At 47.2% G+C, this 27,737-nt stretch overlaps 1 protein-coding gene across 1 annotated transcript in view; it reads right to left on the reverse strand.

Moving 5' to 3' along the window:
• Positions 1–27,737, reverse strand: part of AOAH (acyloxyacyl hydrolase) — a 67,079-nt gene that overhangs the window by 22,620 nt on the left and 16,722 nt on the right. The window contains exons 3-10 of the mRNA XM_029048927.2: positions 23,609–23,675; positions 18,473–18,572; positions 13,458–13,517; positions 11,123–11,193; positions 7,945–8,005; positions 4,066–4,136; positions 2,848–2,896; positions 1,054–1,102 (exon numbers count right to left, since the gene is read on the reverse strand). Coding sequence (XP_028904760.1) covers positions 1,054–1,102; positions 2,848–2,896; positions 4,066–4,136; positions 7,945–8,005; positions 11,123–11,193; positions 13,458–13,517; positions 18,473–18,572; positions 23,609–23,675 — 528 coding nt within the window. The remainder of the gene's footprint in view (positions 1–1,053; positions 1,103–2,847; positions 2,897–4,065; positions 4,137–7,944; positions 8,006–11,122; positions 11,194–13,457; positions 13,518–18,472; positions 18,573–23,608; positions 23,676–27,737) is intronic.

Genomic DNA, 27,737 nt, shown 5'->3' on the forward strand with positions numbered 1-27,737 from the left:
AGCACTCAATGAATACCATTGATTGATATTTTTATGGTATTTGATAAGCTCTTAATAATAATTGTTGTATTTGTGGAGCACTTACTATGTGCCAGGCAGGGTACTAAGTGCTGAGTGGATACGAGTAAATTGGGCTGGATGCAGTCCCTGTCCCACATGGGGCTCACCGACTCAATCCCCATTTTACGGATGAAGTCGCTGAGGCACAGAGAAGTGAAGTGACTTGCCCAAGGTCACGTAGCAGGCAAGTGGCAAAGCCAAAGGATCATCTGCATATATAATAAGCGCTTAACAAATACCACACTCATTATTTTTAGGAGAAGCAGCATAGCATACTGGGTAGGGCATGGGCCTGGGAGGCAGTAGGTCATTGGTTCTAATCTTGGTTCAGCCACTTGTCTGCCGTGTGACCTTGGGCAAGTCACTAAACCTTTCTGTGCTTCAGTTACCTCATCTGTAAAACGGGGATTGGGACTGTGAGCCCCACGTGGGACGAGGGACCGTGTCCGACGCAATTTGCTCGTATCCACTGCAGCGCTTAGTACGGTGCTTGGCACCTAGTAAGTGCTTAACAGATACTACAATTATTATTATTATTTTTATGTTTCGGCAGCCTCCCTTGCACGCTCAAAAGGGAAATGTGAACCTGAGGTCGATAAACCCGCTGGATGCGGGCAGTGGGGGTGGTCTGAGGTAGGGCGATCCAGGCTGGGTTGGGTGGGCTTCGGGGGGTAGAGCAGGAGTTATGGCTCAGTGGAAAGAGCCTGGGCTTCGGAGTCAGAGGTCATGGGTTCAGCTCCCAGCTCTGCCACTTGTCAGCTGTGTGATTGTGGGCAAGTCACTTCACTTCTCTGGGCCTCAGTTACCTCATCTGTAAAATGGGGATTAACTGTGAGCCTCACGTGGGACAACCTGATTACCCTGTATCTCCCCCAGCGCTTAGAACAGTGCTCGGCACATAGTAAGCGCTTAACAAATACCAACATTATTATTATTAATCCTCCAGTGGCACTCGCTTAATGTGTGCGGTGAAAGTTATGTGGATGTACGTACCGTGGCAGAAAGTCTTCTCATATGGAGTCCCATCTCTTGGGTCCACGCCCTGAGGAAGGACAATGGCTGAATTAGCTGAACCTTTTGAACGGGTAAGAAACAGAAGTTGCTGCAATAATAATGATAACGTTGGTATTTGTTAAGCACTTACTATGTGCAGAGCACTGTTCTAAGTGCTCGGGTAGATACAGGGTCATCAGGTTGTCCCACGTGAGGCTGTAGTAGTGGAGGAGCAGTGTGGCCTAGTAAAGCTCATTTGTAGGCAGGTGATGTGTCTGTCATATTGTACTCCCCCAAGCGCTTAGTACAGTGCTCTGCACACAGTGAACGCTCAATAAATACGATTGACTGACAGAATATGGGCCCGAGAGTCAGAGTACCTAGGTTCTAATCCTAGTTCTGCCCTTTGTCTGCTGTGTGACCTTGGGCAAGTCACTTAACATCTCTGTGCCTCAGTTACCTCATCTGTAAAAGGGGGATTAAGGCTGTGAACCCCATGTGCGACAGGGACTGTGTACATCCTGATTACCTTGGATCTTCCCCAGTGCTTAGTTCAGCGCCTGACACATAGTAAGTGCTTAACAAATATCATTTAAAAAAAATGGTAATTTTAAAACACCTACTCTGTGTCAAGCATTGAACTAAGTCCTGGGGTAGATATAAGATAATCAGGCCCCATGGGGCTCACAGTCCAAGTAGAAGGTAGAACAAGTATTTAATCCCCATTTTACAAATGAGGAACCATTGTGAACTAAATGACGTTAATCCTATCGTGCTTTCTCACCAGAGAAACAGCAGCTTGGCCTAGTGGAAAGAGCAGGGGCCTGGAAGTCAGAGGACATGGATTCTAATCCCGGCTCTGTCACTTGTCTGCTGTGTGACCTTGGGCAAGTTACTTTGCTTCTCTGTGCCTCAGTTTCTTCATCTGTACAATGGGGATTCAATACCTGCTTCCCCTTCTAATTAGATTTGGGACAGGACTTAATTATCTTGTATTATCATGATTATGGTATCTGTTTAGTGCTTACTATCAAGGTAGAAACTAGTTAATCAGGTCAGACACAGTCCCTGCCCCACACGGGGCTCACAGCCTAAGCAGGAAGGAGAACCGATAGCTACCTGACGTACACTGCCTTTTTAATACATTTTTTATGGTATTTGTTAAGCGCTTGCTATGTGCTGTATGAACTGTACTAAACATTGGGGTGGTTACAAGCAAATAAGGTTGGACACAGTCCCCGTCCCACATGAGCCTCACAGTCTTAATCCCCATTTTACCGATAATAATGATAATAATAAATATGGTATTGGTTAAGCACTTACTACGTTCCAGGTACTAGCACTGGGGTGAATACAAGCAAACTGGATTGGATGTAGTCTCTGTCCCAAGTGGGGCTCACAATCTCAATCCCCATTTTACAGATGAGGTAACTGAGGCCCAGAGAAGCCAAGTGACTTGCCCAAGGTCACACAGCAGACGAGTGGCAGACCCGGGATTAGAACCCATGATCTTCTGACTCGCAGGCCTGTGCTCTATCCACTATACCATGCTGCTTCTCATGAGGAAACTGAGGTTATTTGCCTAAGATTACACAGTAGACAAATGGCAGAGACGTGATTAGAATTCAGGTCCTTTTGACTCTCAGTGCTTGGCACGCAATAAGTGTTTAATAAATGCCACAATTATTATTAACCGTGGCCGTTCTCTGGCGGGGCACTATAGTCTAGGTCAACCGATCCAGACTGTTTGGAATGAATGAGGAAGCCAAAACAAGAGAGAGGAACTCAGCTTACCCAAATGCCATTGCAGTTAGAATCCTGGAGCACATCCCAGTTCACGGAGCTAAAAAGAAAAGCATTTGGGGGCATTATCCACATACCTAATACACAGTAAACGTAATAATTGGCTCCCAGGAAATCATCATCAACGATATTTATTGAGCGCTTACTGTGTGCCGAGTGCTGTACTAAGCTCTTAGAATACATTACACAGAGTTTGTGGACATGTGACATCCCCTAACGAGTTTATAATCTAGAGGAGGAGGCAGACAACATAAATAATTTATACGTCTTTATAGGCATAAATCCCCAAAATGATAGCTGTTCTTCCCAAACCAGGTATCCAGATAGATTCTCCTTTCCCGGTCTGGCACCTTGGGAAGGGCAGGATTTATTTTAGACCAAAAGGGGACGGTCTAGTGCCCTGCCACCTCCACTGCGTACATAGGGGGTATTGCTAATATTAGTCTCCAGTGGTCTGAAATAGGTCCTACTCTATTGGGGGTGACTTACTTGCACTCAAGGAGTAGGATCTGGAAGAATCAGGATGAAAAGATCGGATGCCATTACTGGCCGGATCTGTACCCATGAACTGAAGAGCTGAGACAGTTGTCCACATAATACTACTACTACTAATTGTGGTATTTTTTAAGTGCTTACTATGTGCTAGGCACAGTATTAAGTGCTGGAATGGATACAAGCAAATCTGGTTGGACACAGTCCCTGTCCCATGTGGGGCTCACAGTTTCAATCTCCATTTTACAGAGGAGGGAACTGAGACCCAAAGAAGAGAAACGACTAGCCCGACGTCACACAGTAGGCAAGCGACAGAACTGGGATAGTGGAGATGTCAAGGAGACAAGGCCTGGATTTGGATTGACTACCTTCATTCATTCATTCATTCAATCCTAATTATTGAGCACTTCCTGTGTGCAAAGCACTGTACTAACTGCTTGGGAGAGTACAATATAACAATAAACAGACATGTTCCCTCCTTCATTGGCCAGATTCTCTGGAAAGGTCCCTTAGCTTGGGAAGACACAAGGTCACATCATGACCGAAAGCAGAGCTTGGCACGGGTTGGAGCTAACGCCAAACTTTAAAACCCGAACCTTTCTTCAGGTAGTAGGAGTCAAGTGGAATTCCTCTGACAGCCGCAAAACCAGATCTTCCCTCCACCATCCCTCTTTATAACGATGTGGTTTTCCCTGCCAAGGCAATAAATGAGATTACCGTCTGCCTGGATACACGGCCTTCTCTCTGTCGTTGCAGTCTTTACCTCTCCAGTGATAGCCCCTTAAAGTCTAAAAGACAAACACATGCAAGAAGAATTATCCCTCTCAAATAATAGTAATAATGATAATGGTATTCGTTAAGTGCTTTCTATGTGTCAAGCAGTATGCTAAGCGCTGGGGTAGATCCAAGATAATCAGTTCCCACATGGGACTCACAGGGTAAATAGGAGGGAGAACAGGTAGCAATTCCCCATTTTGTAGCCGAAGGGACTGAGGCACAGAGAAGTCAAATGACTTGTCGATCGTCACACAGCAGACAAGTGATGGAGCTGGGATTAGAACTCAGGTCCTCTGACTCCTAGGCCCGTGCTCTTTCCACTAAGCCATGTTGCTTCTCTTAATGCTTAATATCATCCACCTTGCATGAAGTCCCTCTATCTTTGTCCATTAAGCCTCACTATTCCTTTGGAGAATCTCATTATTCTCACTTTCTTAATTGAGATCTCAGGAGGATAAATGGCTGGCCTAAAGCAAAATATAATCAATCACCCACCAATAGTATTTAATGAGCATCAACCGTGGGCAGAGCACACTGGGAGAGAATGATAGAATTAGCATTTAGTTCGGTCCCTGGCACATAGTAAGCGCTTAACCAATACTATCATTATTATTATTATTATAGTGGGCATGATCCTTCTCTTCTAAAAGCTGACAAACAAAAGAAAGAGAGAGAGAGAGAGAGCCATTAAAAATACTGTAGAGAGATGAAAGTAAGAAGCAATATATGTGTTGATGGGGAGGGGTCTTTGTGAGTACTTAGTATCTAGGTGGTGTGAAAGCAATGAAGTGGGAATTGGATGATATAAGATTGGGGTAATTAGAAGTTAATTGGAGAAAGCAAGACGGAGGAGATGTGATTCCAGGCCTGTGAAGATGGGGGAGGACAGTGGTCTGCTGGATATCAAGTGGGAGGGAGGTCCAGGTGGGGTGGAGGAAGTGAACAAGATATCAGTGGAGAGAGAAATGTGAACAAGATACAGCGAGTAGGTACCTTGACTGGAACGAAGAGAATGAGCTGGAATGCAGGGGGAGAAAAGGAAGAAGAGAGCAGATTGAATGCCTTAAAACCAATTCTCAGTTTTCTGCCTGTTTTGGAGAGAAATTGGCAACCGCGGTGGCTTTTGAGGAGAGGGGAAAGAGGAGCAGAATGTTCTTTTGGAAAAATGATCCCAGTAACGGAGCATGGACTGGAAATGGAAGAGATTGGAGGCAGGAAGATCAGCAAGGAGGCTGATCCAGGAGTTAAGCTGGGATAGGACAAGTGCCCAGACCAATGTTTGGATGGAGGGGGGAAGGGGAGGATCCTGGAAATTGTGTGATGTTGGTGACAGATGGAATTTGGGTGTCGAAAGAGAGGGGCGAGTCAAAGATTCTGCCAAGGCTGGAGAGACAGGGAAGATGGTGGTGGTGTTGACCCTGATGGGAAACTTAGATGGAGGGAAGTGGCGTGGCTTAGTGGTTAGAGCCTGGGTTCTAATCCTGGCTCTGCCACTTGTCTTCTGTGTGACCTTGGACAAGTCACTTCACTTTTCTGTGCCTCGGTTACCTCATCTGGAAAATGGGGGTTAAGACTGTGAGCCCCATTTGGGACAGGAATTGTGTTCAACTTGAATATCTTTTATCTACCCTAGCGCCTAGCACCTAATAAGCACTTAAATATCACTTGCAAAAAAAGACAGAAGAGTTTTAGGGGTGGAAGATGCTTGAGGTGCCAGCGGGACATTCACGTGGAGCTATCAAGGAGGCAGGAGGAAATGTGAGCATTGAGGAGACAGGATGGGGTAATTTGGGAGTCATAGGGGTATTGGGGATGGGGAGAGATTTTGGAGAGCTCACCCCTGATGATGATTTGGTCAACAAAGTAGTTAGTGAGATCATCACCACTGGCTTTAAAGCACTTAATCACCTTGCCCGCACCCAACCCGCCTCACTATTCTCCTACTACAATCCAGCCCACACGCTTCACTCCTCTAGTGCTAACTTTCTCACTGTACCTCCATCTCGTCTAACTCACGTCGCCCTCTCGCCCACATCCTACCTCTGGCCTGAAACACCCTCCTTTCTCCTATCAGAGAGATAATTGCTCTCCCCCACTTGAAACCCTTAATGAAGGCACATCTCCTTCAAGATGCCTTCCCTAAGCCCTCCTCTCCTCTTCTCCCACCCCCTTCTGCGCTGCTCTTACTTGCTCCTTAATTCCTCTCTCCCATCCCCACAGCACATATGTATATATCTGTATATATCTGTAATTTATGTACCTATTTATTTATACTAATGTCTGTCTCCCCCTCTAGACTGAGGGCACATTGTGGGCAGGAATGTCTGTTGCTATATTGTACTCTCCCAGGCGCTTAGTATGGAGCTTTGCACACAGTAAGCACTCAATAAATACAATTGGAGGAACTGAATCGATGATTCAGAGCAGAGGAGGGGGCACTGGGGAGTTTAGGAAGGGATTAAAAGTTTAAAACACTCAGTGAGTCACAGAAAACTATCCCAAAGTAAATATTATCCTTAGCCATACAGAGGATTTCAGCCTCATTTTCTGCACCACTGGTTATTAGCCCAAGTAGTTGCTGATAGTCCTTTGCGTGGCCCAGCTGACTCCTTTATCTTCTTCTTCTTACTCCTTTATGGTTTTTGTTAAGCACTTACTGTGTGACAGGCACCGTTCTAAGTGCTGGGGTAGAAACAAGGCAATCAGGTTGGCCACAGTCCATGGCCCACATAGGGTTCACCATCTTATTCCCCATTTTACAGATGAGGTAACTGAAGCCCAGGGAAGAGAAGTGACTTGCCCGAGATCTCACAACAGACACGTGGCAGAGACGGGATTAGAACCCAGGTCCTTCTTTAACCATTAGGCCACGAGGCCACTCTGCAATAGAGCTGCTCTTTCAACTGTATACAATTGGGCTGTTCATCTGAATACTCAGGTGCAGCTTGCAAGTTACGCGGTCTCAATCAATCAACCCGTGGAATTTATTGAGCGCTTCCTGGGGGCAGAGCACTGGACTAAGCACTTGGGAGAGGGCAATACAACAGAGTTGCCAGGCATGATCTCCACCTCAAGGAGTTGATGGTTTCGTGCTCTAAGACTTACCCGTTGGATTCGGTAAAACATACGCAGAGTGGATTCATTATAATAATAATAATTGTGGTATTTGTTAAGCGCTTACTATGTGCCAGGCTCTGTCCATGGCAGGTCTGCTTCAGAAAAACTGCGGGTTGTTTTGCAAACATTCCCTAACACCTTAACAACAGTACAGCCAAAATGTGTAATGGAAACATGCACAATGGCAGAACCGGTTGTCTATGTGTTTTTCTCTACTACTCCCCCGCTATCATTTTTGTCTTTTAAGTGCTTACTATATGCCAGGCACTGTACTAAACTGTGGGGAAGTTAATCAGATTAGTCACAGTTTCTGTCCCACATGGGGCTCACAGTCTAGGTAGAAGAGAGTAAGATTTAATCCCCATTTTACAGATGAAAAAACTAGTCATAGAGAGACGAAGTGACTCACCCAAGGTCACAAAGCAGACATATGGCGGAGTCAGGATCAGATCCCAGGTCCTCTGACTTCCAAGCCCATGCTCTTTCCACTAGACGACACTTCCTTTCCTCCTCCACTAAATTGTAAACTCCTGGAGAGTAGGGACCATATCTCGTATTTGTAGTTTTCTCTCCCAAGTGCTTAATACACCATTAGATGCTCAATAAGTATGACTGATTGATTGAGTTTTTCCAAAATATCTGCCCTGAAGGAAAAGGGTTTGTGGAAACTAAAGTGGATTTTAAAAAGATGATCTTACTTACTGGGAAAACACTATATTTGTCCTCATCCAAGTCTTCAAGAGGTAAATGGTTGTTTATCACTCTAGAAAAAAGTGTCACCACTGGTTACAAAACTACAGAGACAGTATATTTATGAACAGATTTAGCGTTTCAAGTAACGTGCAGATTTAAAAACATAAATAAAAAGGATGAACATAGGCCAGATGTACCAATATCGATTTCTGCCCTCCTCTAATCAATTCCTTCATCAGGTCCTGAAGTCTCAGGACTTAGACTCATCTGTCAATCCCGCCGGGAGACTCGATCATCAGACCCTGAGGAATTCCTCTCCATTGAGCCCCAAGAGAGGGCCAAGAAACAGATTGGAGATTTGGACAGCCCGGAATTCTGTTGAGGAGAATCCCAGGAAACATAGGTCCTCCATTTCCTGTGCTAGGACCTGGACCCCTTCAGGAGGAAATCGTTTTTCCCGCGCTGCCTCCTGGCCTGAATTTCACCTAGTGGAATTTAGGCTGCCGAGCCCCAGCTAGCCTCGCTCTCTTTTTAATGTTGGGATCTGTTAAGTGCTTACTATGTGCAGAACACTGTTCTAAGCGCTGGGGTAGATACAGGGTCATCAGGTTGCCCCATGTGAGGCTCACAGTCTTATTCCCCATTTTACAGATGAGGTAACTGAGGCACAGAGAAGTGAAGTGACTTGCCCACGGTCACACAGCTGACAAGTGACAGAGCTGGGATTCGAACCGATGACCTCTGAAAGCCCGGGCTCTTTCCACTGAGCTATGCTGCTTCCCAGGACTTTGAGAAAGTAATGATTGGGTGAGTGATTAAAGAGTGTTCTTCCCAACCGTCTGTTGGAGAGGAAACACCCTCTGTGGACGGAAGTCCCCAAGGATGTCATATTCTCTAAGCACTTTTCCTGCTGCAGGCCTGGAAAACTGGCCCCAAGGGCAGGCCTAGATGGCTACTGGCTCTGGTCCCCCTGCCCTCGGTTCCTTAACCTGCTAAACAACAACTCGTCGGGTCACGCAAGTGCCACAGCTCACTGGATCACATCGCACCAGAACACACTCGGACACAACTCATAAGACCAGCCAGGCAACAGCTAACTAGATCATACCAGTTAACACAAGGCTACAACTCACCAGAACACACCAGAACACACAAGGCCACAACTCACTAGACCACACCAGGCCACAATTTACCAGACCATTCCAGGCCACAATTTACCAGACCACACCAGACTACACAAGGCCACAACTCACCAGAACACACCTCACCAGACCACACCAGGCCACAACTCCCCAGACCCCATCAAGTCACCCAAGGCCACAACTCACCGTACCATACCAGGTCACAACTCAGTAGACCTTACCAGATCACACAAGGCTGCAACTCACCAGAACGCACCAAGCCACAACTCACCAGACCCCACCAAGTCACAAAAAGTCACAACTCACCAGACCACACCTCACTAGAACACACACACCAGGCCACCCAAGGCCACAACTCACCAGACCTCATTAGACCACTCTCATCAGAACACATCAGATCACACAAGACTATACAACTCATCAAACCACACCACACTCTCCAGACCACACCAGGCTACAGCTCGCCAGACCATTCCAGGTCACCCAAGGCCACAACTCACGAGACCAGACCAGGCCACACCAGGCCACAGGTACCAGAACACAGGTTACACGAGGCCACAGATCACCAGACAAGGCCACACTCCCCAGATCGCACCAGGCCACAATTTGCCAGAACACACCAGCCCACATTAACCAGGCCACATTCACCAGACCATACCAGGCCATACAAGGCCCCAACTGGCCAGACTGGAAGAAAGAGATTCTAGAGGTGGCTGCAGACTATTAAGAGGGCAATACCACCATACCAAGCCTTGGTTTCCATCGATAGCACGAATCATGGGTGCTTGGCTTAGGGATTGAAGACCTCCCTTGCCTTCATTTCACTTGTCATCCCGTCTCAATCAGCCCATCAATCAATGGTATTCGTTGACCACTTTCTATGTGCAGAACACTCTCCTAAGTGCTTGGGAGAGTGCAATCCCATCTGAACTTTCCCACCCCTTTCCCCTTCACCCCTCAGCTGGCAGGGGGAGCAGCAGTTGCTTCTGAGGGAACCCCAGCATCAGATGTTGCCGGGTACAAGGGCATCAGCGGGGATGAAAACAGATTAAACCTTTTGGGATCCCAAGGCCTCCCGCAGCCCTGCCTGCTGAAGACTGAGAAGCAGTGTGGCTTAGTGGAAAGAACAAGGGACTGGGAATCAGAAGGAACCGGGTCCTAATTCCAGCTCCTCCACTTGCCTGTGGTAATAATGATAATAATAATAATAATGGCATTTATCAAATGCTTATTATGTGCAAAGCACTGTTCTAAGAGCTGGGGAGGATACAAGGTGATCAGGTGGTCCCACGTGGGGCTCACAGTCTTAATCCCCATTTACAGATGAGGTAACTGAGACAGAGAGGAGTTAAGTGACTCGCCCAAAGTCACATAGCTGACAAGCGGCGGGAGCCGGGATTTGAACCCATGACCTCTGACTGACTCCCCAGCCCGTGCTCTTTCCACTGAGCCACGCTGTTGTGGTGTGACCTTGGGCAAGTCCCTTCACTTCCCTGTGCCTCAGTTACCTCATCTATACAAAATGGGGTTAAGAGCCCGAGTCCCGTGTGGAACAGGGACTTTGTCCAACCTGATTACTTTGTAGCTATCCCAGCGCTTAGATGAGAACAGTGCTTGGCACATAGTAAGCACTTAACAAATACATTAATAACAACAATTATCCCCCCCAGGAGCCCATCTGGGCAGGACAGCAGCGAGGCACTGCCGGGTGAGACTTCGGGGGCCATCCACCCCTTTCCGAGCCTGCCACCCTCCCCCTTCCTGGTGAGATTTTTAGGAAGAATTTCTCTAGACTGTAAGCTCGTTGTAGGCAGGGAATGTGTCTGTTGCGCTATCGTACTCTCCCAAGCGCTTTCCACACAGTGCTTTCCACACAGTAAGTGCTCAACTGAATGAAACTCAGTATCCTGGAAAAGAGCTAAGCCCCGTCCATCTACAGGATTCTCCTAGCTGGGAATAGACCCCGCACCCCTCCCCGATCCCCCACAGCCATGAGGGTCTGCCCGGCACCCAGAGGAAGACATAGAGACACCAGAAGTACAAACTTTTCAATTTCCTGGCAGAGCTTGGCCAGAGGAGGGATGGAACAGATGTTCGCAGGTGTCCCGAGACGCTTCTGGAAGAAGAAAAGGGGCATCAGTCCAGGCGGGTCAAGTGGCCCACCACCAGGAGCCAGGGAGAGGGGAGGGGGGCTTCCTCTCTCTGCTTCCTTCCCCCACCGGTCGTTGGGGTTAGAGGCAGGGAGGCTGATGACCTCGATTCCCCAGCTGCCTTAAAGTGAATGAAGAAAATCAGTCAGCGAGCCAATGACTGACAATCACACTGACAGTCAGAAGTAGCTTGGTTTAGGGGATAGAGCACGGGCCTGGGAGTCAGAAGGTCATGGGTTCCTGTCTGTCTGTCTCCCCCGATTAGACTGTAAGCCCGTCAATTGGCAGGGGCTGTCTGAATCTGTTGCCAAATTGTACATTCCAAGCGCTTAGTACAGTGCTCTGCACATAAATAATATTGAATGAATAATCCCTGCTCCGCCGCATGTCTGCTGTGTGACCTCAGGGAGGTCACTTCACTTCTCTGGGCCTCAGCTCCCTCATCTGTAAAATAGGGACTAAGAGTGTGAGCCCAGTGTGGGGCTGGGACTGTGTCCAACCCGATTACCTTGTATCTACCCCAGTGCTTAGAACAGTGCCTGGCTCCTAGTAAGCGCTTAAGAAATACCATTATTATCACCAGGCAATGAGTGAGTGAGACAGGGAGTCCATCAGTCTGTCTCTCAGTCAGTCAGGGAGGCAGTGTGGGAGTGAGTCAGCAGTCAGTCAGAGAAGCAGTGTGTAAGTCAATCAGTCTGTCAGTCAATCAATCAGCTTCAGTCAGGGAGGCAGTGAGTGAAACGGTGAGTTCATGAGTCTCAGTCAATCAGACAGTCAGTCAGGCAAGCAGTGTGTGTATAACAATGACGGTACGTGTTAATAATAATGCTGGTATTTGTTAAGCGCTTACTATGTGAAGAGCACTGTTCTAAGCGCAGGGGTAGGTACAGGGTGATCAGGTTGTCCCACGTGAGGCTCACAGTTAATGCCCATTTTCCAGATGAGGTAACCGAGGCCCCGAGAAGTTGAGTGACTCGCCCACGGTCACACAGCTGACAAGTGGCAGAGCTGGGATTCGAACCCATGACCTCTGACTTCCAAGCCCGGGCTCTTTCGACTGAGCCACGCTGCTTGCAAAACACTGTGTATAAGACACTGAGCCAATCTGTCAGTCAGTCAGCCAGGAAGGCAGGGAGTGAGGGATGTCAGAGAGCCGATCGGTCTGCCCATCAATCAGTCAGTCAATCAATTAGGGTAGTGTGTGAATGAGACAGTGAGTCAATCTGTCTATCGGTCAGTCAGTCAGAAATTCAGGGAGGCAGGGAGTGAGGGAATGGGTCAGATATTCAATCAGTCTGCATGACTGTCAGTCAGACAACCAGTCAGGGAAGCAGTGTGTGAGTGAGACAGTGAATGAATCAATCAGACAGTCAGGGAGATAGGGAATCCAGTAGCCCGTCAGTCAGTCCATCAGTTAATCAGGGAAGCAATGTGTGAGACTGAGTCAATCAGACGGTCAAACAGTCAGTCAATGAGGCAGGGAGTGAGCAGATGAGTCAGAGAGTCAGTCTGTCTGTCAGTCAATCAGACCCACAGCCAGTCAGAGAGGCAGTGAGGCAGTCTGTCCATCAATCAGTCAGTCTGTCAGAATGACCCACAGTCCAGCTGGCTCAACATGGCAGTATCCATTTCCACCGACGAGGTAACTTGAAGGCTTGTTGGTCGGTACCATAATGGCTCAGGGGAAAGAGCCCGGGCTTGGGAGTCAGAGATCATGGGTTCGAATCCCAGCTCTGCCACTTGTCAGCTGTGTGACTGTGGGCAAGTCACTTCACTTCTCTGGGCCTCAGTTACCTCATCTGGAAAATGGGGATGAAGACCGTGAGCCTCACGTGGGACGACCTGATGACCCTGTATCTACCCCAGAGCTTAGAACAGTGTTGTGCACATAGTAAGCGCTTAACAAATAACATTATTATAAGGGGGATGGCAGTCTCTGGGTCTATGCTGGCTAAAAGCATAGAAGAGATCAGAGCCTTAGACACAAGAGCTCCTGAAGGGGCTGGACTCATCCCTCGCTCCTCAGAGGCAGCAGACCCGAGACACTGAGAGATTCCTCATTCCCACCCTGGTCGGTACTACCGGTCGGATGGGTGAGCGAGGGAAGGGAGAGCAGTAATATTCCCCTCATGTAGCGATGGACAGTAGATGGCACTAAGGGGGAAGGAAAGTCACGGGAAGAGGAAAAAGCCGGAGAGCATCTCTGAACCGGTCCGATTCTGCTGCTTACCAAGGTTTGGGAGTTTTCAACGATTGTTTCTGCCTTCTTCAACGCCTTTTCCAACCCCTCCTGCCAAAGCAAAATTGGACAGAGTTACGGTCAGAAGTGCCGGATGGCAGGAATTTGCTGCCACGCAGACCTTCTGGTCATCCGCATTTAGAGCAGCAAAGAACGAGCGTCTTCAGAATCCCTGGGCCCATCCGGCCCCAATATCCTGTGTCTGAGGATTTATTGAGCGCTTACTGTGTACAGAGCACACAGTACAATTGAGAAAATACAGCTTAAAAGAGTTGGTAGGCACCGGACTCATCGTCATCGGCAGGCCGCCACCCCTCAGAGCAACACGGCGTTAAATTGGCATCAGATGGAACTGTCATCGACAGCATCACCGGGAAGCAGTTTGGCCTGGTGAATACAGCACGGGCCTTGGAGTCGGAGGACCTGTGTTCTAATCCCGGCTCCACCTCTTACTTGCTGTGTGAACCTGAGCAAGTCATTTCACTGCTCGGGGCCTCAGTTCCCTCATCTGCAAAATGGGGGTTCAATCCCTGTTCTCCCTTCTCCTTAGACTGTGAGACCCATATGGGACTTGATTATCTTGTATCTACTCCAGCACTTAATACAGTACTTGGCACATAGTAAGCCCTAAAAAAATACCATAATTGTTATTATTATTTGTCAGTCAGGGATGGCAAGGCCATGCAGAGGCACAGACATCATTATTAACATGACCACGGGCAGGGCCTCAGACCATTCTCATTTGTCAGTCAATCAATCAGTCAGTCAGTTGTACTTACTGAGCACTTATGGTGTGCAGAGCACTGTATTAAGCGCTTGGGAGAGGACAATATAATAATATAACAGACACATTCCCCACCCACAATGAGCTTTCAGGAGACTCTTTGTGTAGGATACTCTCCCAAGCATTTGGTACAGTGCTCTGCATGTGATAAGCGCTTAATAAATATCACTGATTGATTAAGACTCCCAAGACTGGTTTTGGGTCAACTAGTCCTAAGCCTGAGGCTCCTTCTCCTTGGCTCAGAGAATCAGAATTACAAACTCCTGCAGCCTCCTCTCTCCCCTCCTTCCCTCCTCCTATTCCACAATTGAGACTATTACAAACACCAACTCAGACCCCAGGCAACGTTGCTCTGCTTTTCTAATAGAAAAGATTACTCTTTCTACTTCACAATGACATTAGTGTTTTCCTTCTGATCAGGCAGGAAGACAGGCAATTCAAACTCCTTTTTTTGTGGTATTTGTTAAGTGCTTACTATGTGCCAGGCACTGTACTAAGCACTGGGGTAGAAACAAGCCAATCAGGTTGGACACAATCCACGTCCTACACGGGACTCACGGTCTTAAACCTCATTTTACTGATGAGGTAACTGAGGCCCGGAGAAGTTTCGTGACTTGCCTGAGGTCACACAGCAGACGAGTGGCGGAGCCGGGATTAGAATCCAGGTCCTTCTGACTCCCGGCCCTGTGCTCTTTCCATTAGGCTTCGCTGCTTCTCAGAATACCTGCTGAGCAACAGCGCAGACTTCAGTTGGCTGAGTTGGAAGAATCATTGGTGAAATTTGATGACAAATTTGGATTCCTCCGATGGAGGAAGGCCCCAGGGGGACAGGGAGGAAGGAGACAGATTGGAGGGAGAAGCGATATCCTGTGCCAAACTCTAGATTTGAAGCATCAAAAACCAAGTGGGTGTGCCAGAAGAGCAGCTCAGCTCCCCTGCACAGCTTGTATTGACGTTTGCATATCCCTCCTGGTAGTTTTCCAGAAGAGAGAACTGAAATCACGGTGACTACTGATTTAGGAAGCAAAACTAATGACTTTCCTGGGAGATAGACTCATCTGGGAAAGGAAGCAGCTCGATAAGGAATCCTGGCCACGTCTCTGCTAATTTACGGATCTAGTTGTCCTTCACGCTCAAAGAAGATTCCACTGACGGTGAAAATTGGTGGCTTCACACTTGTCATTTGCAGGACTTGGCTCTGTTTTCACTTTGGACTCCTTCGTCTCCTGAACTTAAAGAAGTTTCTGCTAGAAAAGTGTCTTCTTTCTTAATTGTAGAGCACCAAGCGGGATCTATCTGTGGCGTTTGACTCTCATTTTTCAGTTTTGTTTCATCTATTCTCCTTGCTTTCATTCCCAATTTCAGCTCACCGTTGAGCATCTGTTTGGGTATTCTAGATGCATATAGCTGTATATATCTGTAATTTATTTACCTATCAATTTATTTATTTTAATGTCTATCTCCCCCTCTAGACTGTGAGCTCGCTGTAGGCAGGAGTGTGTCTGTTGTTATATCGGACTCCCCCAAGCACTTAGAACAGTGCTTTGCACACATTAAGTGCTCAATAAATGTGATTGAGTGAATGAATCCTGCTGTGGTCCATCCTCCTCACACATCCCACCTTTGGAGAGGTAAATGTAGTTTTAGCGATAGGAGGCCGACATCATTTTAGGACTTCATTATCTGGGATTCTGTCTGTTCATTTGATGTTGGGGAGGGCCCCCGGGAGAAGCTGCCTTCTCTAGGCCTTACATCAATTCCAGAACGCTCCACTCTCCATCTGAAATGGTTCTAGTAGTGGATCCACAGAGGTTTCTTGGTAAAGATATGGAAGCGGTTTCCCATCGCCTCGTTCGGCGCAATCAACTTGAGTCTCTGCCCTCGACCCTCTCCCGTGCCGCTGCTGCCCAGCACAGGGGAGTTTTGACATGTAGCAGATGGCCTGCCACTCGCTAGCTGCTGTCTAAGGTAGGAATGGAATGAGTATCCAGGGCTGTCTTAGTAACAGAATTCTGTGATTCTATTTACCTCTGCGTTGCCTGTATCAACTTTTAAATACATCGTGGCTTCCTTCGTTTTCCTTCAGAAGGTGACATCAGTTCTTTATACTAGGGCGATTAGGCGAAGTGGTTTACAATCATTTTTGGGTGTGGGCACTAGGGCACTCTCATTCATATAGCAATTATTGAATGACTGACTAAGGTTGTGGGGGATTCATTCATTCAATAGTATTTATTGAGCGCTTACTATGTGTAGAGCACTGTACTAAGCGCTTGGAATGGACAAATAGGTAACAGAGAGAGTCAGTCCCTGCCCTCAGACGGGCTTACAGTCTAATCGGGGGAGACGGACAGACAAAAACAATAGCAATAGATAGAATCAAGGGGATGAACATCTCCCTGCAGTCTGTTGAGGTCATCATCGTCCTCATTAATAATATTTACTGAGCATTTACTTTGCTCAGAGCACTGTAATAATAATAAAGGTATTTGTTAAGCGCTTACTATGTGCTAAGCGCTGTTCTAAGTGCTGGGGTAGATACAGGTTAATCAGATTGTCCCACGTGGGGCTCACATTTTTTAATCCCCACTTTTACAGATGAGGTAACTGAGGCCCGGAGAAGCTGTGACTTGCTCAAGGTCACACAGCAGACAAGTGGTGGAGCTGGAATTAGAACCCACATCCTCTGACTCCCAAGCCCGTGGTCTTTCCACTAAGCCATACTTCTTTTTTACTGTACTAAGTGCTTCAGCATGTACAGTAAAACAGAGTTGGCAGGCATGTTCCTTTGCTCGCAGAATTTCCAAGGAATGGAAACAGTGTAAATCCAGGTCTCTTGTTGCATGGAGAAGCAGCGTGACTTAGTGGAAAGAACATGGGCCCAGGAGTCAGTGGAGCTGGATTCTAATCCTTCTCTGCCATTTCCCTGCTGAATGATCTGGGCAAGTCACTTAACTTCTCTGTGCCTCAGCTCCCTAATCTGAAAAATGAGGATTCAGTATGCATTCTCCCTCCTACTAAGACTGTGAGCCCTATGTGGGATTTGATTATCTTGTATCTTCCCCAGTGCTTAGTACAATGCTTGGCCCTAGTAATAATAATTACGGTACTTGCTTAACGCTTATTATGTGCAAGGCACTATACTAAGCACTGGGGTGGATATAAGCAAATCAGGTTGGACACAGTCCCTGTCCCGACGTGGGGCTCACTGTCTCAATCCCCATTTTATAGATGAGGTAACCGAGTCACAGAGAAGTGAAGTGAGTTTCCCATGGTCACACAGCAGAAAAGTGGTGGAACCCATGACCTTTTGACTCCTAGGCCCATGGTCTATCCACTAAGCCACATCGCTCCTCAGGGTGCATTATCAGTACACACTTAACAAATACCACGATTACTATTACTATCTTCCAGAATGTTTAGATAGATCGGGTTGAACAAGGTAGATCCATGGCATCCCTGCCTCACTTAACTGGCCACGAAGGATGGATTGAACAAGGCAGCCCCAGTTCTAACAACCAACCACACCATCATGAAGTCGTCTCAGAATGTCAATGAACTTTTCAGGACTTCTATGATAATTTAGTGATTTCTATGATAATCTGGGCTCTTCTCCGATAGTAGATGTGTGGAACAGAATATTAAAATAACTGTGGTATTTGCCAAGCTCTGGGGTGGATACAATGCAAGAAGATTGGACACAAATGGGTCTGGGAGTCAGAAGGCTGGGTTCTAATCCCTGGTCCACCACCTTGTCTGCTGGGTGACCTTGGGCAAGTCACTCAATGTCTCTGGGCCTCAGTTATGTCATCTGTAAAATAAAGATTAAGACTGTGAGCCCCAGAGAGGACAGGGATTAAGTCCAACCTGATAGGCTCGTATCCACCCCAGAGTTTAGCACAGTGGCTGGCACATAGTAAGCACTTAATAAATGCCATCATTATTAAACACCATCACCCACACAGGGCCCTCAGTTCCAGAACCTTCCGCACAACCAGGCTGGCTGCTGTGGTGCGTGCATGGATTCCGCAGCGAAGAGAGCGGCAGGAAGTGAGGACCGAGAGGCCTACCGTCTTCTGCCCGGTGCGGGGGAAGCCTCGTCACGCGGAGTGACCTGACCCTCTCATTTCACATCTTCCCACCAAGGAATGATCGCAGCTGGCCGCCATCGACCTCGGAAACATCAATGTGCACACGGACGCCAAAGCGGGGAAGAACTCACCTCGGGCGGCGGGTAGAGATGACAGAGTGGATTTCCTGCATCGTGGGGGCACAGCTTGATGGCATGGCACACCACGTCCGCGTTCACCCTAGTGCTCAGCCTGCGGGGAGAGACACGCACGGAGCAAAGGCCAGTGCTCAGTACAGTGCATCGCACACAGAGAGTGCTTGACAGATACCATTACTCCCCCAAGGCTCTCTTAGGCATTCAAAACTAGAAGCTGCTTCAGAGAATGGCCAGTTCAGGAAATTCTCCAACTTGGGCTCCTTTGGCTTTGGCTCGGTGGTGGCTATAAAGTTAATCGATCATTCATCTGATTTTATTTATTGAACGCTTACTGTGTGTAGGGCACTGTACTAAGCACTTGGGAGAGTACAATATAACAACAGACATTTCCTGCCCACAACGAGCTCACAATCTAGAGACAAGCTAATCGGTCAATCAGTCAATGAATCAATGAATGAATCAGCGGTAGCTCTGGACGGCTTACTGTGTGCACGGCGCTGCGCTAAGCTCTTGGAAGGGTGCGATGCAGATGGTAGACACCATCCTTGCCCTCCATGAGCTTACAACCTAGTAGGTTTCCAATGATTTCTTGCCAAGCTGACCACTCTGCCTATCATTTAGGTAGCCTGAGGTTCATTCCTATACCAAATACCGCCCAACAAAGCTCAAAGGAGCAGAAGGAATCAGAGTCTGGATTAGCAAGGCCGAATGCAAACCGAATCCTGTTCCCAAAATCAGTCTAAATTCCTTACCCAAATCTGGCTCAATCCATCAGTTGGGAGGGGTTTCCTTTTGGGAAATTTTATACATTTAGACTATTAAGGAAGGCACAGTGGTGTTCCAGGACAGAAACACCTGGCATCTAAAACGAAACCCTGCACAGCCACCTGGCCAAGAGAAGAGCCACGCATGGGCGAGAGGAAAGAAGAGTGCAAGCAAGTGGGAGAAGAGAGTGGATAAGTTAGGAGGGGAAAGCTAAGGGAGAGACTTAAAGCCCATGGTCAGGGGTTTCTTCTTGATGTGGAGAGGAATGGGCAGCCACATACCTGTATTGTGACCTTGGGCAAGTCAGTTTGCTTCTCTGTGCCTCGGTTCCCTCAATTGTAAGACTGTGAGCCCCACGTGGGACATGGACTGTGTCCAATCAGATTAGCTTGCATCCAATGCTTAGAAGAATGACTGGCAAATAGTAAGTGCTTAACAAGTACCATACAGAATAAAAAATTGAGGAGTTTTAAGGAGCAGAAATCATTTCAAGAGCAGTGTTTGAGGAAGATGATACAATTTCTGTAAGGGGAAATCATGACTCACTGAACTACTGGAGTCTTCTATAAAGATTTGTTTTTAAAAAGCAGTAATCAGGGTTTGGAGGGAATGTTCTCTCAAAACACCTTTCGTCACTCGTCTTCGTGACTTTGGGACTTGGGGACTCCACTTCTCTGTGCCTCGATTACCTCATCTGGAAAATGGGGATTAAGACGTGAGCTCTATGTGGGACACGAACTGTGGCCGACGTGATTCTCTTGTAACTACCCCAGCACTTAGAAAGGTGCTTTTGACAGATAGTAAGTACCTAAAAATACCATCCTTATTATTAATTTTTATTATACTTACTTCATTTTTGTCCCCACACTATCCCTGTGATGTAGGAAAAAATCAGGTATTATTATGCCTATTTTACAAAGAAGGAAACTGAGATGTAGAGGTTAAGTGACTTGCTCAAGGTCTCACAGCAACCCAGTGGTTGTGCTGCAACTAGAACCCAACTACTCTGACACACAGACTGTTGCTCTTTTCACTATACCATATTAATAAAGTAATATAGTGCTAATTTTTACACACTTACTGTGTGCCAGGCACTGTATTAAGCGATGGGGCGGATACAAGGAATTCAGGTCAATAATGTTGGTATTTGGTATTTGTTAAGCGCTTACTATGTGCCGAGGACTGTTCTAAGCGCTGGGGTAGACATAGGAGAATCAGGTTGTCCCACGTGGGGCTTACAGTCTTAATCCCCATTTTACAGATGAGGGAACTGAGGCACAGAGAAGTTAAGTGACTCGTCCACAGTCACACAGCCGACAAGTGGCAGAGCTGGGATTCGAACTCATGAGCCCTGACTCCAAAGCCCGTGCTCTTTCCACTGAGCCACGCTGCTTCTCCGTGGAACCAGTCCCTGATCTGCACAGGGCTGACAGTCTTAATCTCCCTTTTACAGATGAGGGAACTGAGGAACAGAGAAATGAAATGCCTTGCCGAAGGCCACACAGCAGACAACAGGCGGAGATGGGATTAGAACCCATAATCTTCTGATCCCCAGGTCCGTGCTCTATCTATTACGCCACTGTGCTGGCCTCTTTATCATGGCTAGGAAACAAATTGTAGCAAACTAATTGTAGGGATAGATGGCCACATTTTGGCCTGCAGAAGAGTCAACGGGGGGATACACGGTCACTTTATTCCCACTAGATTATAAACTCCTTGAGGACAGCAATCATATCTACTTACTCTATTGTACTCTCCGAAGAGATTAGCACAGTGACCTGGGTTCTAATCTTGACTTCACTACATTGTTTTACAGTCCCTCTAAACTGCAAGCTCATTTTGGTCAGGGAATGCATCTATTTATTGTTTGTACTGCACTCTCCCAAGTGCTTAGAACACTGCTCTGCAAACAGTCAGCGCTCACTAAATACGACTGAATGAATGATCTGTTGTGCGACCTTGGGAGAATCACTTAACTTCTCCAAGTCTCAGTTACCTCATCTTTAAAATGGGGATTAAATCCTACTCCTTCCTATTTAGACTCTGAGCTCCATGAGACAGAGATTGTGTCCAACCTGATTATTTTATATCTACCCCAGGGTTTGGTAGAGTGCCTGGCTCATAGCAAGCACTCAACAAGTACCATGAAAAAAAAATTGCTGTTGACATTAGATTCTTCTGGGTAGTGAAATGCCATGCAAGAAGACTGAATAATGCTGAGTGAGGGGGCTGAGAAATGCCAGATGAGTTTACCTATGAACAAGTGTGAGGTGAAAGATTAATGGAAAAATAATCAACAACTCCTTGGTGACAGACACAGATGATCACAGCTTCAGGAAATGATCTTGGAGTCATTGTTACCAAACCTTATCATTTCGGTCCCGTGTGTAGCAGCAACCAAAATGGTCAATAAATTCTGGATATCATCAGGAAACGGGGAGAGGAAACCAAATGAAAGAGAGTTTGGCCACTAATAAGTGGGGTATTTGTTAGCGCTTAATTCATTCAGTCGTATTTATTGAGCGCTTAACTGCGTGCAGCACACTATAATAAGCATGCGTGAGAGTGGAACATAGCAATAAACAGAGAGGTTCCCTGCCCAGCTGACTATGTGCAAAACACTGTACTAAGAGCTGGAGGAGATACAAGTTTATGAAGTCAGACACAGTCCTTGTCCCTCGTGGGGCTCACAGTTAAAATCAGAGGGAAGACCGGAATTGAATCTTCTTCTGACAGACGAGGAAACCGAAGTCCAGAAACTTGAAGTGACTTGCCCAAGGTCACGCGGCATACAGGTATCAGATCCTCTAACTCCCACAGGTTTCGGTCACTATACTTTAAGGACAGATTAGAGCTGGAGTCGGGACAGAGAAGGGCAGCCAAGACGATGGGAGGGAGAGGGAAAGTTCCCCTGCCAAAGAGACTGAGGAGATAAGCACCCTTTAGCCTGGAAAGTTTCAGGTTAAGGCCTAACAGGATTAACATTTACAAAATCACAAAAGCGTTGTCGTTCACCGAAGTTCACCGCCGCTAGAATGATGGGGCCCAGATGGATGGTGGAAAGTCTCTGCTTCCAACTGGACAGATGGATTAATAATAATAACGTGGTATTTGCTACCTGATTAATTTTTATCTACCCCAGTGCTTAGTACAGTGCCTGGCACAGAGTATGTGCTTAACAAATATATTTTATTTATATATATATATAGTTTGTATTTTATATATAGAAAATAAAGAGCTAAAGTTGGTCATATCCACACAGCAGATGATGAAATTTGGCAGCTTGGAAGCGGGGGGTGGCCGCCACACCGGGTTAGCAGCAGGCGGAATCATGAGGGTGACCCGGACTCCACCCCAGCCACTGCTAGAGTACCATTGCTGCCTCCTCCAAGAGGCCTTCTCTGATTAAACCCTCTTTTCCCCGGCTCCTTCTCCCTTCTCTGTCATCTCTGTATTTGGATCTGTGACCTTTGGGTATTTGATGTTCACCCCCAACCCACAGCACTTATGTCCATATCTTTAAATGATACGTTGCACATTTTTATTTTTTATTAAGGTCTGTGTCCCCCTCTAGACTGTAAGCTTGTTATGGACAGGGACGCGCCTGCTAATTCTGTTGTATCGTACTCTCCCGAACGCTACAGAGCTCTGCACAAAGCAAGTGCTCAATAAATACCACTGATCGACTGATTGAGGCTGTGGGGTCTGGCGTCACAATCGTGGAGGCTACCAACGTCACAAGGCCGGCCACTCCACCCCAGTCTTCTGGGTGTGTGTGTGTTTGTGTGTGTACGTGTAACCCAGGATGGCCCACTCCCGAGAGTGATTTTTATCCACAAAGTTGTCACAAGCTCCAAGTGAACAGCCTCCTCTCCCACCTCATCCACTCCAAAACACCTGCTCTCGGCCATCTTTGATCTGTCGGCCCGAAAGTTTGAAAGCCAGTCATTTTTAAGAGCAGGGACCCGGGAGTTGGAGGACATGGATTCTAATTCCAGCTCCGTCACATATCTGCTGTGTGACCCTGGACAAGTCACGTCACTTCTCTGGGCCTCAGTTACCTCATCTGGAAAATGGGGGTTAAGACCGTGAGCCCCATGAGGGACTGCGTCCAACCTGATTACTTTGTATCTAGCCCAGCACTTAGAACAGAGCTTGACACATAGTAAGCGCTTAATACCACAATTATTATTATTGTTATCATTATTATTCACATCACTTGCCACAGCCTCTCTTAGCCCTTGGCTACTCTGGCAGAGACTCAGGGGCCTGTCTAACTCCCCAAACAGAGAACTACCGGGCTTCAACTCCACCTTGTCCTCACCCACTACCATCAGTCTGCCCCCTCGATGCAACCGGACTTACAGTCTGATCAAGTCCGGTCCAAAAATATCAGCCATCACGTAGCAGGAGCTCTTCAGGAACAACTTTTCTATAAAAATTCAGAATATTATGATCACTGCTCAAAATAATGACAGTTAAGACCAAAGTCCACCCCTGTTGTTCCTCATGGGCAATCTGGGAGATACGTGAATTTCTGTGTTGGACTTTACCCGTAAATAAATCATTCATTCTGGAGAATCCTAGCAGTTTGGAAATCAGAATGACTCGCATAACTCAAGTCAAAAAAAGACAACACATCTCCTCATTTTATCAAGTATGGGAAGTCATATGTCTATTGGCAGCCTTCCAGCATTTAGAATTTAGGCCTCGGAGAGGGAAATTCTGTTAGCATCCATATCGGGAATACTAACTAGGGATCGGCAGTTCATATCTGGATTTCTTTTCTCAGCAGGGGATATTTGGAAGCTGTATTAAGTCTCGTTCATTCACGATGAAAGAATAGTGGCCCATGACTAGAGAGAGAGTGGTTGAATTAGAACCCCGCTGAGCTCAGCATGGCCTAATAATAATGTTGGTATTTGTTAAGTGCTTACTATGTGCCGAACACTGTTCTAAGTGCTGGGGTAGATACAGGGTAATCAGGTTGTCCCATGTGAGGCTCACAGTCTGAATCCCCATTTTATAGATGAGGTAACCGAGGCACTGAGAAGTTAAGTGACTTGCCCAAAGTCACACAGCTGACAGGTGGCAGACGCGGGATTAGAACCCACGACCTCTGACTCCTAAGCCCATGCTTTTTCCACCGATCCATGCTGCCTCTACAATAATGTTGGTATTTGTTAAGCGCTTACTATGTGCAGAGCACTGTTCTAAGCGCTGGGGTAGGGACAGGGTAATGAGGTTGTCCCATGTGAGGCTCACAGTCTTCATCCCCATTTGCCAGATGAGGTAACTGAGTCCCAGAGAAGTGAAGTGACTTGCCCCCAGAAACACAGCTGACAAGTGGCAGAGCCAGAATTCAAACCCATGACCTCTGACTCCCAAGCTCGGGCTCTTTCCACTGAGCCACGGTAGTGGCTAGAGCAAGAGCCTGGGAGTCAGAAGGTCATGGGTTCTAATCCCAACACTGCCAATTGTCTGCTGTGTGACCTTGGGCAAGTCACTTCACTTCTCCGGGCCTCAGTTACCTCAACTGTAACATGGGGATTGCGACTGTGAGCAGCACTTTAAAAAGGACTATGTCCAACCCGATTTGCTTATATCCACCCTAACGCTTAGTACAATGCCTGGCACATAGTAAGCACTTAACAAATTCCATCATTATTATTATTATTATTGTTCTCTGTGCCTCAGTCCCCTCATCTGTAACTGAGATTGAGCCTGTGAGCCCCATGAGGGACAGGGACCGTGTCCAACCCGATTCGCTTGTATCCACTCCAGAGCTTAGTAGGGAGCCTGGCATATAGTAAGTGCTTAACAGATACTATAATTATTATGATCATTTATTATTAAATGAATGTAAGCGGTGTGGTCTGGTGGAATGAGCATGGGCCTGGAAGACGGAGGACCTGGGTTCTAATACTGGCTCTGCCATCTGCCTGTTGTGTGACCTTGGGCGAGTCCCTTCTCTGCGCCTCATTTACCTCATCTGTAAAATGGGGATTAAATTCTCCTCCCTTCAATTTAGACTGTGAGCCCCATAAAGGACAAGGACTGTGTCTGACCTGCTTATCGTGTATCTACCCCAGCACTCAGTACAGTACCTGGCACATAGTAACTGTTGAACAAGTACCATAAAAATAAAAAGGAAGATGAAAGCAATCGTTTGCCCGGCCTGTTCCGGCATCCTTACTGCCCAAGGTTCCAGTGATCCAATTCCCCACGGGGCAAGGGTCACGGCGACCAGCTGGGCAGTTGGCAGGTGATGGCTTTGGCCCTATCGGTTGGGGATGTCCAAGAGCCGAACTTCCAGCCCCCGGCTCCCTCATTCCTCTCCTCGATCTGATCTTCCTGGATCTACTCTGGGAGAATGGTTCCCGGGACCAAACCATCCACAAACACCCGCAATGAGCCATCTTAATTGAGCCTCTGCTGGTTCTGTCAAGCCCAGACTGGCTCCGGGTTGGGTGAGGGAAGCCACGTCGGACCAGATTTAGAGAACAAAACTCCTTGAGCAGGGGGAAACTTTAGATGTTGGGCTGATCTGAACCAGAGAAAAAACTGCCCCTCTCTTTATCCCCACTTTCTCCCCCCTCTTTATCTCTCTCTCTTCTACCTCTATTTCTTCCTTCCTCTCCTCTTTTCCTTCTACCTCTCTCCCCTTCCCTCCCTATCTCCTTCCTGTCTCCCACTTTCTATTTCTCTCTATCTCTTTCCTCCTCTCTCTCTCTTTCCTTCTATTTCTCTCTCCCTCCCTTTCCCTCTCTATTTCTCTCTCATTCCCTTTCCCTCTCTCTCTCTCATGCCCTCCTTTTCTCTTTCCCTTTCTATTTTTCTCCCTCCCTCTTCCTTTCCCTCTCCTATGTCTTTCTCTCTCTCCCTTTTTCCTATTTCTCTCTTCCTCCCTCTCCCTTTCCCTCTCTCTTTCTCTCTCCTTACCTCTCCCTTCTCCTCTATTTCTCTCTCCCTACTTCTCTCTTCTCTATTTCTCTCTCCCTCTCCTCTTTCTTTATTCCCTCTCTCCCCTTCTCTCTCTTTCCTCTCTCCCCCTCCTTGTTCTCTGCCTCACTCTTTCTCTTTTCTAATCCCAGCTCTGCCACTTGTATGCTGTGAGACCTTGGGCAAGTCACTTCACTTCTCTGGGCCTCAGGTACCTCATCTGTAAAATGGGACTATGAGCCCCATGTGGGACAGGGACTGTGTCGAACCCGATTTGCTTGTATCCATCCCAGCGCTTGGTACAGTGCCTGGCACATAGTTAAGCGCTTAACAAATACCAGAATTATTATTATTTTTTTTTCAAAATAATGGCATTTACTAAGCAGCCAATAGGCGTCAAGAACTGTATGAAAGAGTGAGGTAGACAGGTGATAAAGAATTCCTAAGATGCTATCACCTTGCAGAGTTTGGAGAGAAGCGTCCTGCCCCTTGATGGTGCAAACCTGAGGCAGTCGCCTCACTTGCTTACTTCCTGAAGCTGCCCCAGAGTCTCAGACACCAGTGCCCGGGCTCAACCACTGACACTGTTGGTGTCGCTCGACTGCGACTCCGATTTGGCGTTGGAAGGTGCGAGAGGCAATGCGGAACTCATAATGATAATAATGACATTTGTTAAATTCTTACTGCCTATCAGATGGAGGGCAGAGGCAAGATAATCAGGTTAGAGACACAGTCCCTGCCCCACGTGGAGCTTGCAGTTCCAAGAGGAGAGGGGTATAAGTATTGAATCCCCATTTTACAGATGAGGAAACTGAGGTACAGATAGTTAAGTGACTTCTCCAAGTGGCAGAGTCAGGAGTAGAAACCAAGTCTTCGGACTCCCAGGCTCGTGCTCTTTCCACTAGGCTACTGGGAAATAATAATAGCAATTAATAATAATTATGGTATTTGTTAAATGCTTACTATGTGCCAAGCACTGTTCTATGCACTGGGGTAGATAAAAGGTAATCAGGTTGGACACAGTCCCTGTCCCACATAGGGCTCACGGTCTTAATCACGGTCTTAGAGAAGCAGCGTGACTCAGTGGCAAGAGCCCGGGCTTGGGAGTCAGAGGTCATGGGTTCGAATCCCAGCTCTGCCACTTGTCACCTGTGTGACTGTGGGCAAGTCACTTAACTTCTCTGGGCCTCAGTTCCCTCATCTGTAAAATGGGGATTAACTGTGAGCCTCACGTGGGACAACCTGATTACGCTGTATCCCACCCAGCGCTTAGAACAATGCTCGGCACACAGTAAGCGCTTAGCAAATACCAACATTATTATTATCTACCCCAGTGCTTAGAACAGTGCTCTGCACATAATAAGCGCTTAACAAATACCAACATTATTATTAATCCCCATTTTCCAGATGAGGGAACTGAGGACCAGAAAAGTGAAGTGACTTGCCCAAGGTCACACAGGAGGCAAGCGGCAGAGCCAGGATTAGAACTCATGACCTCTGACTCCCAAGCCGGTGCTCTTGTCACTAGCCCGTGCTGCTTCCCATAAATCAG

This window comes from Ornithorhynchus anatinus, chromosome 21, assembly GCF_004115215.2.
Source record: "Ornithorhynchus anatinus isolate Pmale09 chromosome 21, mOrnAna1.pri.v4, whole genome shotgun sequence".
In the NCBI taxonomy this organism is placed as follows: Eukaryota; Metazoa; Chordata; class Mammalia; order Monotremata; family Ornithorhynchidae; genus Ornithorhynchus; species Ornithorhynchus anatinus.